The sequence below is a fragment of the Podarcis gaigeae genome (assembly GCF_964106915.1).
Source record: "Podarcis gaigeae genome assembly, chromosome: 3".
Lineage (NCBI taxonomy): Eukaryota > Metazoa > Chordata > Lepidosauria > Squamata > Lacertidae > Podarcis > Podarcis gaigeae.
The window spans coordinates 37,121,411-37,136,922 of NC_139680.1; the positions used below are offsets into that span (position 1 = coordinate 37,121,411).

At 37.8% G+C, this 15,512-nt stretch overlaps 1 protein-coding gene across 1 annotated transcript in view; it reads left to right on the top strand.

The window, feature by feature from the left end:
• The window catches only part of SMAP1 (small ArfGAP 1), a 78,806-nt gene that overhangs the window by 3,841 nt on the left and 59,453 nt on the right, over positions 1-15,512 (top strand). Inside the window, exons 2-3 of the mRNA XM_083730687.1 lie at positions 13,368-13,501; positions 15,261-15,346. Coding sequence (XP_083586813.1) covers positions 13,368-13,501; positions 15,261-15,346 — 220 coding nt within the window. The remainder of the gene's footprint in view (positions 1-13,367; positions 13,502-15,260; positions 15,347-15,512) is intronic.

Below are 15,512 nucleotides of genomic sequence, written 5' to 3' on the forward strand. Positions count from 1 at the left end.
TAATTCTCCATCTTCCCTTCCTCCCACCTTCTATTCTACATCCCATCACCCTCCATATTGTGTGTGGGGGGGGAACCCTACCACACATACCCCTCAAAAATGTTAGTGGCATTATCATTTCTATAATAATATCAAGGTAGTAAAATGCTAACCTTGACTTTAAAAGGGTGTTACTATGCTATGGTGCGCTGTCTGGAGAGGGTACTGTGAGGGTAATTATATCTGGTCTTGTATGGCATGGTTTAGTGGGGTGTTTTGCTGTTGTTATTGCTGTCAATGTGTGCTGAGGTGTGTGCATCAAATAAATAAAACTCCTTTGGGTTGTAATGACCTAGTTTAATTCAGGATATCTGCCATCTCCACTCCCATACCTGCAGTTGTTGGCACCTTTGAAATTAAAAAACATACAGCATCTAGCATAGGTGCATTACAATTGCTACAGCAGGCAGAAAACTCATTAAATGGTCTACTAAGACCCTACCAAGCCCTTCGACAATGTTCAATTGGTCCATGGGAAAAATGGTTTGGGAACCACTACTTTAAACCTAAAGGGGAATTAGTGGTGGGGAATCTCTGGGCAGTGGGCACAATTTGTATCTCAGTTTCTGACACTGCTTAATACTGCCTTTCTTGCAGAGGGAGGATGTACATGAATCCAGTACCCATTATAGAACCTTCCTTCATCCCACTAAATATGATACCGTGTTGCATGTGAGCATGGCTAATGAGTGCACTGTATTAGAAACAAAAGGAAACAATCATGTAGCACAACTCTGCCCCATTTACGCATGGTTTATGTCCTAAGGCACTGTACGTATAAGTGAAATCGCTTATATTTGAAACACAACTGAAAAGGCCTGTGAACATCCAGTACCGACCCTTTTTTGTGACGTTTTTGGGTCACTTCTGGGTTTGTGCAATGCACACATATTGAATGCACCTAAAACAGTCGCTGCCTGTATGCAGGGGGGGGGGTGTTAGTTGAAGAAGCAATAAAGATACAGTGGTTATTCAAAATTTATGCAGTATTGTTGTTGTTTTTTAAAAAGTAAAGGGGGCGGAGAGCCTAGCTGGGCTTGTCCGCAGGGGCAGAGAGTCCCGCATACTTCCCTGCAGCAGCGGAGGGTGCGCTGCACTTCCCTGCAGTGGCAGAGGGCTTACCACGCCTTTCCCGGGAATTTACAAAGGGGAGGCATATAGTAATAGTAGAGATGAAAAGATATAATGTGTACTTGACTTAAACATTTAAACAATAACCTGGATTATTATCTAAGTGCAACAGCGCTAGAATACTGCTGTTGTATGATATGGGGACAATCACCCTAACTGACTAGTCAAGTGGTTAAAAGGGTCCAGGTTTTTATAGTGAAGTAGTTAATTCTATCTTCAATTTTATACTTGAGGAAGAAAAAAACAACTCATTTGCTAGGAGATCCAGACGATTGCACCCATGGGACTTCCCTTCTGGAGGAAGAGGGAAGGCAGTTTTCATTTATTTCTCCCTGCAGCCCGAGCATGCTTCCCAAAGAATGTTCTAGACTAGAGGGTTACGGGACCATTTAGAACAATGTGGGTGGCATTGGGGGCAAGATGAGAAAATGCCTCTTTTCCCATCTTCCTCCAACAGGAGCTTCTGCTGGACCTCAGTTCCTTCTGCAGTATTAGGAGCCTTTCCGTTTGAGGACAACTGGATACAACCACAGCAGAAAACATCAAAGTGCCTTTGAAAATGTACTGAAAGAAGTTCCCTTAAAAGGAATTTGCTTTAAATGTGGTGTTCCACTAGAATTCCCAGGTCTTGGGAGTGAAATCCATTAAAAAAAACACGCTGCCCCACATCACTGATTGCAGCACAATTCATTTGAAAGTCATAATTGAGCAACAACAAAACTTCAAAGGACAACTTGAATTTTAGAAATTGCTGAACTACAATTTATCAGCAAGTTATTTGTTATTTGTTTAGTACTAAGTCAAAATGTAAAACTTTTCTCCTGTTGCAAGTGTTAATTTTTAGCATAGAAAAGCGAGGCAGAAAGTGTGATTGTTGATTACTGCTATTGTGAAAGATCACTGTCCTTGTCTTGTACACATTTGTCTTTCGTATAGAAATGTCACACACTGTACCTCTTGCATTTCATGGTATTTTGGCCTCCATTGTTTACAGTTTCTTTAAGTATTTGTCAACAGAGAATTGCACTTAATGCATCTGAAGTGCCTGCTAGTCCATGAAGGCTTATGTCACAATAAATCTGTTGGTCTTTAAGGTGCCACTTTACTCTTATTGTTCATTTCAGTTGTACAACTAAGTAGCCTTTTGTTATGACTCCCTGTTACTTGCTGCTTATAAGCCGACATGCTGTTAATAGGATCAGAAAATAAAAGGCAATTTGTAACTATGGCATTGCAGTAAGAGGTAATAATTATACTTTATGGAAGTAGGAATAAATCAAGCCATTGTATATTACAAAATAAAGATCATCCTTTAAAATACAAAATATTGGAAACCCATATGGTAGCTCAGTACCTTGTATGTAAGCTGTAGTTTATTACTTTCAGTCATAAATACTGTCACAAGTCAGACCCTCACTCTTAACACCCGCAGGCAGCAGATTTGAGTTTTCCACTCCTTTGCTGTATAGTTTTGTTGTACTATAGGACTACTGTGAAGTACTCATTAGCTCATTGCTTGAATCTTACACGGGATTTCTTTCCTTTTTTGTCACTTTTCTATTTGAGCATACCAGGACTTAATATACAGGAGAAATTTTCTGGCTAGTACTATTAAAATGCACAACAAGTTGAATATATGTTGATTCACTTTAAATTTATAGCAAATTATCTGAATTACTTAAAGTATGCATGCTGTGATTAGTTCTCCAAATTTTGTGTAATTGGTTTGTAGACTACAAACACAATTTAGTGCAGATTTTAAATTTTGTTTTTATAGAGTGCATATTCTTGGCTCATTTGAAGAGCATGCCAAGTGTGGTGCAGTCAAACTTTACATGATTTTTAAAATTGCATTTAAATTGGCTTGTATTTTATCTTGTTTATATGTGGGGTGCTTTGAGGATCCTTTTTATTGACTGAAATGTGTCATATAAATTTTACATATTTCTTAAAAGTATTTCTATACCACCACATCAAAATATCAGAGTGGTATACAATGTTAAAACAAAAAACACAATCAAAACAATACAGATCTATCATTAAAATGTCTGACTAATAAAAGAATTAAAAATTAAACAGCTGCAAATGCCTTTGGCATAAAAAAGAGACACCTAAAACTTAAAAGCAAGGTTGACCACTGAATATTTTTAGAAATCTTCCACATGAGACAAACAACACGAAACTCCTGATTTCTCATTGAGGACAGTTGAGTCTCTGTAACATGGGAGACAACTAGTAGCACTCCTGGTTGATCTCATTTTCTGAATAAATATACATTAAAACCACGTAGGAGGGGTAAGGATTTGGGCATCCGAAGGAGGTTAAGAAGATAAGAGTCATGTGATCCTGTAGTCAACTCATAACTGAAGCTGAGCATGAATTTGCTTATGAATTGAGGAACCACTGGCTGAACATGTCTGTTATGGTTTAACTTGTGAACCACCCTGAGATCTTTGGATGAAGGGCAGTATATAAATGTAATAATAATAATAATAATAATAATAATAATAATAATAATAATGGGTGGGGAATCACCATCCTACAGGCCTAATTAATCCCACCAGGTCATTTTGGCCAAGCTTTTCATGTTTTAATAAGACATTCTGTTTTCTGCTGGTTTTAGTATTGCTTTATCCCCCCCCCCCCCCCGGGTATCTTTTCTGTATTTCAGTGTTACTATATTAATCCTTTGTTACACTTCTTTGATATGTATGGGTCACAAAGAACTGGAAATAAAAATAAATAATTGCATCAATTATTTTTGATGGGGTATGTACTTGAATATTGCTCCAGTCCAAGTCCATGCTTCTGTTCTAGCAACTCATGCATGTACTAGTGCTGTGTATGGCTCTCCTTAGCTGAATCCTGAATAAGGAGATGAAACATGGGTAGAGAGGAAGGATTAAAATAGAAAAGCATGAGATCGCTACCCATACAATCCAAGGAATCCGTTTTTTATTGAAAGGAAGGGCTAACAAAATGATGACACTTACCCCTGAACTTCCAGTAGATGTAGAATTGCCAGGGGCTATAATTTATCATATCAAGGATGTGATTATAGGTGCTTTAAGTGAAATGCTTCCCTCAATGGTTTAGGCAGCTACCCCTGGAAAGATACCCCAAAGGGAAGGGATCTTCCCTATCAATGGGTTCTCAAATTGAGCTCACAGAGATAAAGACAGTTAGAAGGGAGAATATAAGTTTTAAGACAAGAGTGGTCCTGTTGGGCAGTTGTATCAGAACTGGAAGAAAAGCATCCCTGCAGTAGGGACCATCATACAGATGCAGAGCATCTACTTTAAACAAAGTTCAGTTTGGCTAATCTTCCTGTACCTAATCCATAATGATGTTTCTTGGTGACTGGATTTTAAAAGTAGCTTTAAAAAGTAGCTTTCACGGTGATGCTCATTTAAGCATCATTATGTTAAAGAAAATGAAACGGCACTTCTCTTATGCCCTCCTCTGGCAAAAAGATCTACTACATGGAGGAACAAATTTAGTAACACCATGCCCATCCACATGCCCACAATGGATCCTTTAAAATTAAATGCAGAAGTGTGTGTTTCAACTACATTCAGTTTTGTTTTACAAGTGGCAAGAGAACTGTGGCATAAAATCTAGCAATGATCACTTCAGTTTCACTGTCACACATGATTTTGTTTTTTTACTTTGTGGCTCAGACAAGGATTTAACAGCTGGTCTGTAACTGTCACAGTATAAATAACCTTACTTGGTTTACAAATTGAAAATGTTTCTAATTTTGTGCAACATTAAATTCAACATCATTAATATGAAGACATTGGTTGCAAGGCCATTATTTTGTTATAATGCCCTGTAAACGCTTGCATCATTCTTCTGCATTCACCCTTTTCAAACGGAAGATGATATCTTTATCTCTTCCTGTTGAATGTTTAATCTGATCTAGCAAGGTAATCTATGTACAGCTAATCTAGGGCGAGAGGAGTAATCTATTGAGTTAGAATAATGGGACTACAGTGGTACCTCGGGTTACAAACACTTCAGGTTACAGACTCCGCTAACCCAAGTAGTACCTTGGGTTAAGAACTTTACCTCAGGATGAGAACAGAAATTGCACACTGGCAGCAGCTGGAGGCCCCATTAGCTAAAGTGGTACCTCAGGTTAAGAACGGTTTCAGGTTAAGAATGGACCTCCAGAATGAATTAAGTTCGTAACCAGAGGTACCCCTGTATGCACAGTAGTCATCAAAATTGAGAATAGGATCTTACTTGGAGCTGCCATATGTCCAAAATTTCCTGGACATAGCTGGGATTAGTCCTCCGAAAATGGCGTCCCGGCGCAATTTTTGAAAAGCAGCAAAAATGTCTGGGAAAAGCTGGGCATATGGCAGCCCATATCGGAAGTGTTGATTCTTTGGTTACATTCCTAAAAAATAGGTAAGAATTTCATATATATTTTTTGGAGATTTTGCAAGGAAAAAGCTCAACAACTTTGCCCCTCCCCCCAAAAAGGCTCTATTCCAGGACACATTATGTTTCGGACAGGTGTCATAGGTCTTGTCATCCAGGCTTCCCTTAACTCTAAACTTCAGTTACTGATAAGTATGTACTTAAACTCTTGCTCTCAGTTACTGGAATACTAGAGTATAAAAAAAATTCTGGGAGGTGACTTGTAGATTGTGTGAACAGTCAGCTGATTCTTGCTACAACTGAACAGATAAATGTCAGTTGACTTTTTTTTTCTGTAGGAACAGTTCCCTTTACTTAGAAGAGTTTCCAAAACTGGTCTTTGGACCATCTGTGGTCTGTGAGCTTCATTTAGGTGGTCTGTGGATTTTTGGTGGAATACAGTGGTATCCCTTGGTTCTCAAACTCAATCCATTCCAGGAGTCCATTTGACTCCCGAAACTGTTCGAAAATCAAGGTGCGGCTTCCAGTTGGCTGCAGGAGCTTCCTACACCTGCGTTGGACGTCTGTTTCCGAAAAACATTTGCGAACTGGAACACTTTCAGGTTTGCGGTGTTCGGGAGCTGATTTGTTCGACAACTAAGCCATTCGAGAACCAAGGTACCACTGTACAAGGAGACGGCATGTCTATTATATTAAATATTAGCTCAGTTGGGGAGCGTGGTGCTTATAACACCAAGGTCACAAGTTTGATTCCCTGTATGGGTGCATATTCCTGCACTGCAGGGGGTTGGACTAGATGATCCATGGGGTCCTCTGCAAATCTGATTCTATTCATATTGATTTTTAATTGTATTTTATTGCTTCTTTTATTGCTTTTAGTTCTTATGTTGTATTTTATTACATTAAAATTTTAATTCTGTGGAGAAATAGAAGGAATAAAATACAAGTAAAACCATACAGTATCTAGCACAGATGAGGTATGAGAGACTCTGTTGGCAAGTAGGTAATGGCTTTTCCCACCTGCCTTGCCCCATCCTCCAGCCCAAGGAAACTTCAGAAGGGAGTTCCTCCCACAGGCAGTATGTGTATGTGTATTTTAATGAGCTGAATAGAGTGAGAGATTATGCGTCATAAACTTAAACTTAATAGTGCTTAGTTTATTTTTTGGTTGCTATTTTGTTAATGTTAATATTTTATAAATTACAAATGCTGTATTGCTTTGTTAATCATATAATATGACTTTGCTTTTTTAGCTTATTTTTAATTGTTGATTTCTTAACAATGTTTTATAGATTTCAATTGTTTCACTGATTAATTTTTTTATTATTCTATAAGATTTATGCTGTACTTGTGATGTTCTTTTATGTTCTATCTTATTATTTATTGTTTGCAAGCTACTTTGGGATTCACTTGGAATGAAAAGTGGCATAGAAATATAATCAATCAAAATCAATCAAAACTGCGTTGCATTGCAGTTGCTAAAACAGACATAAAAAACCTTTAACAGTCTGCCAAGACAATCAGCATTTTTCAAGTTGTGCATGAGAAAAAGAGTTTGGAAGCTACTGTATTAGAAGAGCACCTCAGGTTTTGAAAAATTGTGTTGCTTAAGATACTGAGTGCTAGATTAATTTAAGCATTTTACTTTAACTGTTCACCTAATTTGTGTATACATATAGTTGACTCAGGTGTTGAAGAAACTTGCAGCACAACTGGATATAACATCTAGAAATCCATGATCAGAACTCTTACTTTTAAAAATAGTTTAATAATAGCCACAGGGAGAAGAATATTTAACCTTTCATTCCATGCCATTTTCTTAGGGGAAACTGTTTACCTTCAGCTTCTTTTTAGCCCGTGGGGGGTGGGAATCCCACAGCTATGTGTACATTTCCCCCCCCCCCCATGAGGCAAATAGTTTTGAGTACATAATTTTTATTTGGAAAACAAGAGGGTGAAGAAAAGGATACACCCCTTTTTCCCAATGACATAGTACTGATGGGATTGCCTTCCTCCTCCGCTGTTAATAGTTTAATGAAACGAAAGGAGATATGCTCTCAGACCTCCTGATCTCACAACTTACTTGACCCTCAACCTGTTTGTCAGTCACTTTGCTCCAGTATTAGATCAAGAACAGTGTTTCTGTGTGCACGCATGCAAGTACGGTACATGCCTAGTTTTCTGAATAATTTGTTGCCTTTAAATTTTACTTTAGTTCCCTGATTTAATTTTGCAGTTCTCATTTATGCCTGCAGCTATATTAGATGAGCATCAGCAAGTGTATTCTGCCAGGGCTATATCCTCTTTGTTTAAGTAACAAATATCTCCAGTTTTTGTCATAGTTGTGATTCCTGCCATGTAGAATTCCATAGATGCTCTATCATTACTTCTAGTGTATAATCTGATTTAGCGTATATTTTCATTTGTATCACTGTAGAAAATTCTTGTCTTACCTATTGAGCAAGGCAAGAAAATTTAGAAAGGCTCCCGGCAAGAATACATGTAATGGATGTTATACGCACATCCCTTCTCTCTATAGAAATGGGTCAGACAAGTTATTATGAATGCAAATTGAAGGGGTACCTTTGATATTGTTTAAATCATGTCTGACAATATAATTATTTGTGTGTGTGAATCTGGTTTATTGCTAGACTTACTCATTCAGCAGGTAAATAACCATGTCTTCATAAAGACAGCAGCTTTTGGAAAATGATTATAAGAGACCTCGCTGTATCCTGCTCCTTTACCCCTGAAAATCAAAATATATCAAAATTGATGCATTTTTTAGCTCTACAAGATTAACATGCAAATGACTAATGGAATTGTTCCATAGGAACTTGATAATTTTGTGCATCTAAAACTGGGCCATTATGTTTAGTCTTTTTCACCAAGAAAGTAAACTGATTATAGATTTACATTTTCCAAGAATTAAGGGCAGGTTTGCTTGTTCTCTGCATGGATAAATTAACAGTGCCACTAGGTGGAGCTGTTAATCCAAACAAGTGAAAATTGTCAGTAAGCATTTAGTTTGCTTCCTGTTGACCACTACTGTATTTTGGAATTATTAGAATACCAGATAAAACTGGCTGTAATGAAGAGCATAAGAGCTATAGGACTCCTGGGATAGGCAAATGCTAAGAAATCTTCTTAACCTGTATCCTTTATTGGAAGAGATATAGTAAGTAGTGGCAGAGCATCCATAGCACATTGGTAGAGCACCTGCTTTTTGAGTCCCAGATCTGAATACTGGCCTTTCCAGGTAGGACTGGGCATGTCCCCTATCTGAAATGCTGGAAAATTGATGCTCGTCAGTGTGGACAATACTGGTCAATGGCCTGAATTGGTATAAGGCAGCTTTCTATGTTCCTAAATAGCATACAAAGAAAGATGCATACTGTTATGGATTTCATCGAATGAATAAAACAACCTATTGAAATGTTGCAGCTGAAAAAAGCCCTCAATGTTGTAAGGGTGAAGTTTACAACAATAATCAAATAGAAATTTGGTACCGATGTTTATGAGAAATTCAGGAAGTGTATCAGTTTATATATGTTGGGAGAATGTGAAAAATGAACTTTGTAGACTCTGATTTTCAGCCATACTATAGAAAGTGGACCTGCTGCTTTAAAATAAAGTCAGTATTGTGAAAAATGAGGTTCAAGACATAGCTGTTGTCCTTAATATATGAAAAACTCAAATATGGCAGAGAGCAGGATTGCCATTTTTTAAGGAAGTGGGTATATCTTATGTTGCATTATTCTCCAGCTGTGTGTCTTTAGAAACATTGACAGATGGTTGGCTGTGGCTTTGTATCAAAATAAGACTAAGCTTTTCCTCTGCTTTCTTAGTTGATGTGCTCCCCATAATTGCATAGATGATTACTGCAAAAAAAGACAAACAGATGTTTGAAGTACTGCTTGTTATGCTGAAGTTGTGAGGAAAGGTAAAAAGTGAGACCCATGGGAGATAGCTGTAGCATCCACTCTTGAAGAGAGGATATTTTCAAAATAGATTAGCATATGTAGACTGGAGCAATGATATCTAAACTCTCAATAGTTTTGATCATATATGCACATACTGAGGGATGGCTGGAATAAATGTCAAAGCCATCTTTGACTTAGTTGTCAAAGATGTTGGGCTGTGCCATGAAAGCATATTGTTTGTTCTGATGTTAGTTTTCCATTAAATAGCTCACTGCAGAAACCACAATGACTTTTGAGAAGTATGATTATAATACCCTCATGCAAATCAGAGTATAATTATTCCTGGGCAACCATATCATGACCCAGAATCCCTTCTCTGAAGCTTTTTTTCAGTATGTCTGATACTTTATGATATAATGATTGAGCTGGTATTTTCTCTTTCATCCAATATGTATAAAACAGATGACCTGGGAAAGTGGCTTCTGTGGCTACCTCTCCCACTTAATAATTATTTCCCCCCTCTCATTAAGCCCATGAACATGCAATTTTGGATTTGCCACAGATGTGCTCACTATGAGTTTCAGACCTTTTGGTAGGCTTCAGAGGTACTCTAACAGTGCAAATGCAAGTCGTTTCATGACGGTCAATGACCAGTATCAGGACAAAAACACCAATTACAAAATTTAAAAGTTGCAAACGATAATATGATATAAAATTGCATCTTTCTGCCAGTCTCTTGACAAGCAATATTGGTGAACAAAGCTCAAGCTAATCTTAAGCTATTATAAATTGATTCCAACTCATAGCAGAAAAAACAGCTCAAAAAAAATCCAACCAGAAACAGAGCAAAATACAGCAGCAGGCAATCCATCAGACTATAACAAAGGGTGAGATGGGAAGCAGGGCCACTTCGTTGTCTTTGATCCAAGACCAGCTATGGCCTGGTTTGCACATTATGGTTTGCAACCATGGCTTAGCATGAATGTGCAGGCTTCTGGAGAGAGATTGCTGCTCCTTTGTTCCTCCCTGGTCATTCTGCTTCTACACTGAGCTAAATCATAGTTTGTCTTAGAATGTCTTCAAACCTAGAGCTCTCCTAGACAAGCCACAAGATGTAAACTGTAGCACAAACCTTGGTAACATCTTTTGGTTAGTTTGGAGAAAGCTAATCACACTCAGCCAAACTTTTTTTCAATCACTGCAAGTGTTTGTGTTTGCTTTTCCTTTCACCGTCCCCATCCCTGTTTTTTCTTTTGAGTCTTTCAGATTGTGAGCCTACTGGCAGGAACTATCTCATTGGTTAGTGACAATTTTTAAGCTGCTCTGGAAGCATATTAGCTGAAAGCTCGCAGGGAAAATTCTTTAAATCAGTGTACTGGCAGATGTTGTCAACTCTCAACAATATGACCAATGGCCATCAATATTGGGAGTTGCTGTACATAACATCTGGAGGGCACCACATTGGCCACCCTTACTTTAATTAAATTTATAAACTTAAGACTGCATTGACAGAATTATTTTTTGTTGGGGGGGGAATTCCATTATGAGTGTTTTATTGCTGTACCAGCATAACAAAAAAGAATATAGCCATTACTTAGGATCTTTTCTAGCCCAAATACTAAAGGCTGAGACTAAATAAAAGAGAGTGGCCCACCAGCTGTGACAGTCTTTCATATAAATTACGACTTCTCTGGAAGTAGCTGCGACACAGCAGGCTATAAGTCCTTATGGGGTATAACAAATTTGCTGGGACTTTTCTCCTTCATCATCTTCTCTCCCTTGCAGTAGCATTTGCACCCTTGGAAAGGAGGAAGCTGGATACTATATCTATCTATCCATCCATCCATCTATTTTAGTTTACAAAAATACTTGCATTGTCTCTTTTTTCAAGTTGCGTTTTCTACAGATCAGTTTCATTTGTTGTGAGACATTAGTGTTGCATGTAGTATTAGGTTGGGAAGAAAAGAGGGGGAGGAGGAATGGTGAGTGGGGTGGGCTCAGGTGGTTCTGCTTCTATTCTTCTACTTAGTGTATGTGTGGGGTTCTCTTACTATTCACTTGTTGTATTTCCTTGGTGGTGAGAGAGGTTGGGGTGGCCTAGGGTGTGGTTGGTTGTGTTTGGTTGGCTGTAGTGAGATTTGTTTTTGTGTGTGTGTGGATTTTTGCATCAGGTAGCCAGATTGATACATATGCTGTCGATGGATTCTTGTTGTTGACTTGCTGGGCTATGTATGTGATAAAGGGGAACCATACTGGGGTGGAGGCATCTTCTATTTGTCCCCATGTCATTTTCAGTTTATTGGTTAGTTTTTGTAATAAGGCTGCTTCCCATACTATTTGATATCATTAGTCCATGCTTACTCCTGACAGGTCTCTCCAATGTTTGGCTATGATGCTAGCTGGATACTTGTAAAGGCATAAGTCATCCTTAAATTTGTTTTTGCGATTTGGTGACTTTCACATGTGGTGCTGATAACATATTTTATCATTGAGTGCATTAGTTGTAAATGTTAAATGAATTAGAAGGATGTTATTGTTTTTAAATGAAATGTGTAGTCCAATACATAGGCTTATATTCAAAACATACAGATGGGCAATATAAATAATGATAAAATGCCATGTGAAAACAGTTGGTGTGTGTTATTCTGTCATGAAGTAGCACTGAAAATTTCACGGATCAAGTAAATAAGATCTACCATTTGAATGTGCCTTTTACCTGAGGCAGTTCTACCCAACAAATCTGTTGTTTGGGTTATCATCCCATTACAACTTCCTTTAATTTTCAAAAACATACAAAAATCTTTTGTTAATAAGAGTTCAACTTAACTTTGTTGAGACCATTATGGAATTTAAATCTGTGACGTAAGAAAAGGGCCACATGTGCTTGTGTTTTATCATGTGAATCAGTTTCCTATGGCACCCCACATTCATGTCATCTTAGGTCAGTGTAGGTGTAACCAGGGGACTATTCCTTATGTTTTGCAGATTGCCTGTTTTCCCTTCTAGCACTAAAAGAATTTGGTCAAGCAACCATTCATATAATTTCCACTTACACATCCTACCACACAGCCATAGGGTACTACACTACCCACATTTCACACAATTCTCAATACCCCAAAGACCACCTCTCCCCGTATGAACCAACCTGGACCCTGCAATCATAATTTGAGCCCTTCACATGCCCCCTCCGCGAGAGGCCCGGAGGGCGACAACACGAGAATGGGCTTTTTCTGTGGTGGCTCCCCACTTGTGGAATGCTCTCCCCAGGGATGCTCGCCTGGTACCGTCATTACATATTTTTAGGCAACAGGCCTTTGGCTAATTAAACAATCTATTGCCTTTTAAACTGGGGGCAGGGGGGATTATTGTTTGTGTTTGTTATTATGGTATGTATTTTTGTGCTTTTATATTGTAAACTGCCCTGTGATCCTCCAGTGAAGGGTGGTATAGAAAATGAATGAATGGAACTGCCCATTTTGTCCCAATATCTTTCTTTCTAAGAGAGCTAGAGATTTAAAAAAATGAAAGCTCAGAGTCTGGGACACCTGCCAACATGCACCATTGGAAGCCTTCACAGGTGCCATGGCAACCAAGGGTGCTGGATTGGCAACCACTGAACTATAACTCTAGAAGACTTTGATCCAATGGACTGCTAGATATTATTATCTTCCTAGAGTTGGAAAAGCAATTTGTGATGCTATGCAAATGGGCCACTGCCTGGGAAGTAAAAGCAAAGGCCTACATGCAGTAATATGTGCAAAAGGACTGTCTGAATGATAGTCTTCAACTGTGCAGGCTGACAGTTGCATTTATATGCCCGAAATAAAGCTTATTTTAAAACATAGCCAGATCTTGCAATATTTTCATATCAGTTATTTCCCATAGGTCCACGATGGGCTTCCTGGAACACAGGTGTCTTTATTTGTATCAGATGTGCTGGAATTCATCGAAATCTGGGGGTTCATATATCAAGGGTCAAGTCTGTCAACTTGGACCAATGGACACCAGAACAAATACAGGTAAAGAAAACTAAAGTTGTAGTGGGGGCAGCAGAAATCTTCTGGAAAGTTTATTTCACAAGCTTAATTGGTAAAATGGATTATTCTTGCCCACCTTTAAAAAAAAAAGGACCAACAACTGTTATTTAGTTAGAGGCATTTTCGTTAGGAGGACACTACGTGGCAGCCACTATGTTTGCTTCCCTTGTGGATTTCAGTATTCATATCTACTTAAAATATCAAGACTACATATTTAAGGCTGTTTGAAACTGCTTCCACATGACAGCTGCGATTTTCTGTGTGAAAAGAATAATGAAATGGATTGATTTTTCATGCTAATAATGGCTTGTCTTTGTGTTGCCAAACTTGTATTGTGGCAACTTGCATAGTCTTAACAGTATTAAAAGCTTTCTAGCCAATAAAGTGAATGATGCCCTGAAACTTTTGGCCCTCTATTTTGTTCACTTGTTCAGAGCCTGATCCATTTTGGCATAGTTTCTCCCATTTTTTTTAGGGCTTCTTCCATATTCAGAACATGATCCCAATCAAGTTGTATATTGCAATTTTTTTTAAAAAAAAGTGGTGATTTTTACTGAAGGCAGAGAGAACCTCATATTGCCCTTATTAATAATCAGGGTGGTAATAGTATCAGTTTCAGTTTTTCAGGCTGAAGAAAGAGGGAGCATCGTCCCAGTTGTTTTGATAATCAAGATGCACCCTGGCAATTCTCCAAAAGAAGACGCCTTTTTGGAGGGTGTCACAAGAATGTTTGATAAATCAGTCCTGTTTTGTCTTATCTCAAAATAGCCACTATTTTTCAATGTTTCTGACGACAGTCTTTAAGGATTTTCAGTTTACAGGAGCATTTCACTTGTGTTACATTATCCAGCTTTTCAACAAAAACATAACTTCACTTAGCCTGATGACCTGTTCCTGTCAACTATCATTTTGTCCATTAATACACTTAAAGTAGAATTCTATAAATTTTTTAAAAACGTGACATTTAATTATCAAAAGGCATTTTAAGCAAAATTGTCAAAAATACAGTATTTGCAACATCAAAAATATAGAAGCAATTTATGTTATGGTATAAAAGCAGTGTGCAGTATATTTTATGGTAGTGGAAACATTTTCAACAGGGATATTACCATTTCCTCAACACTAAAAGTGCCTGATAATATCTCCCTACCAAAAACTTACAATAGAATTTAGCATTGCTTAGGCAGTACTATGCAACCTTATCCCAACAAGACAAAACTTATGCACATGTTACTTATGCTTAAAATAGTTATCTGCTGTCAAAGGAAAAAAGGAGAAACTGACAAAATGAGGGTTCTTTTGCCATATTTTTTTTAAATCTTCCATTTATTAATCTTGACTGCTCCTTGTAACAGTGCAGAACTCTGAAATCCTTCCACAAGGTTTTGCTATGCTTAGCAAGAAATCAGTCAAGAATCATAGGATTTTCGTTGTTTGAAAGTTTTACCTTGCAGAAGCATACAAGGCATGTCAGCACTGTTGCTTTTGCAGAATATAATTCCATGAGAAGATTTCATGAAAAGGCCTAAAGCCAGAATATTATGATACTTGCGAAAAATGACTACAAAAGTAGTTGCTTGAATAGTTGCACATTTACAAGCCACTTCAAACTATAAATACTCAAAAGTCCCATTGATCTTGATAGTAATGACTTTCACGTACAAATGGTTATGACTTCAATGGCTGTGTGTTCAATAAGAATTAAAATGGTCCATCTTTTTTCTTTTACTATTGCTTTTAGTGCATGCAGGAGATGGGAAATACCAAGGCAAGGCTACTCTATGAAGCTAATCTACCAGAGAACTTTCGAAGACCACAAACAGATCAGTATCCTTTGTGCACTGCCCATACTGGGAGAAGGCAATAGTAATTTGAGTATTATTACAACGTACATGATTATATTCTACCATGCATAGAGTGATTAAATTGAAAAGGAGTAAAAACAAGAAAAAATACTGGATGATTGGTTTCCAATGAATTATGAGACAGTTTT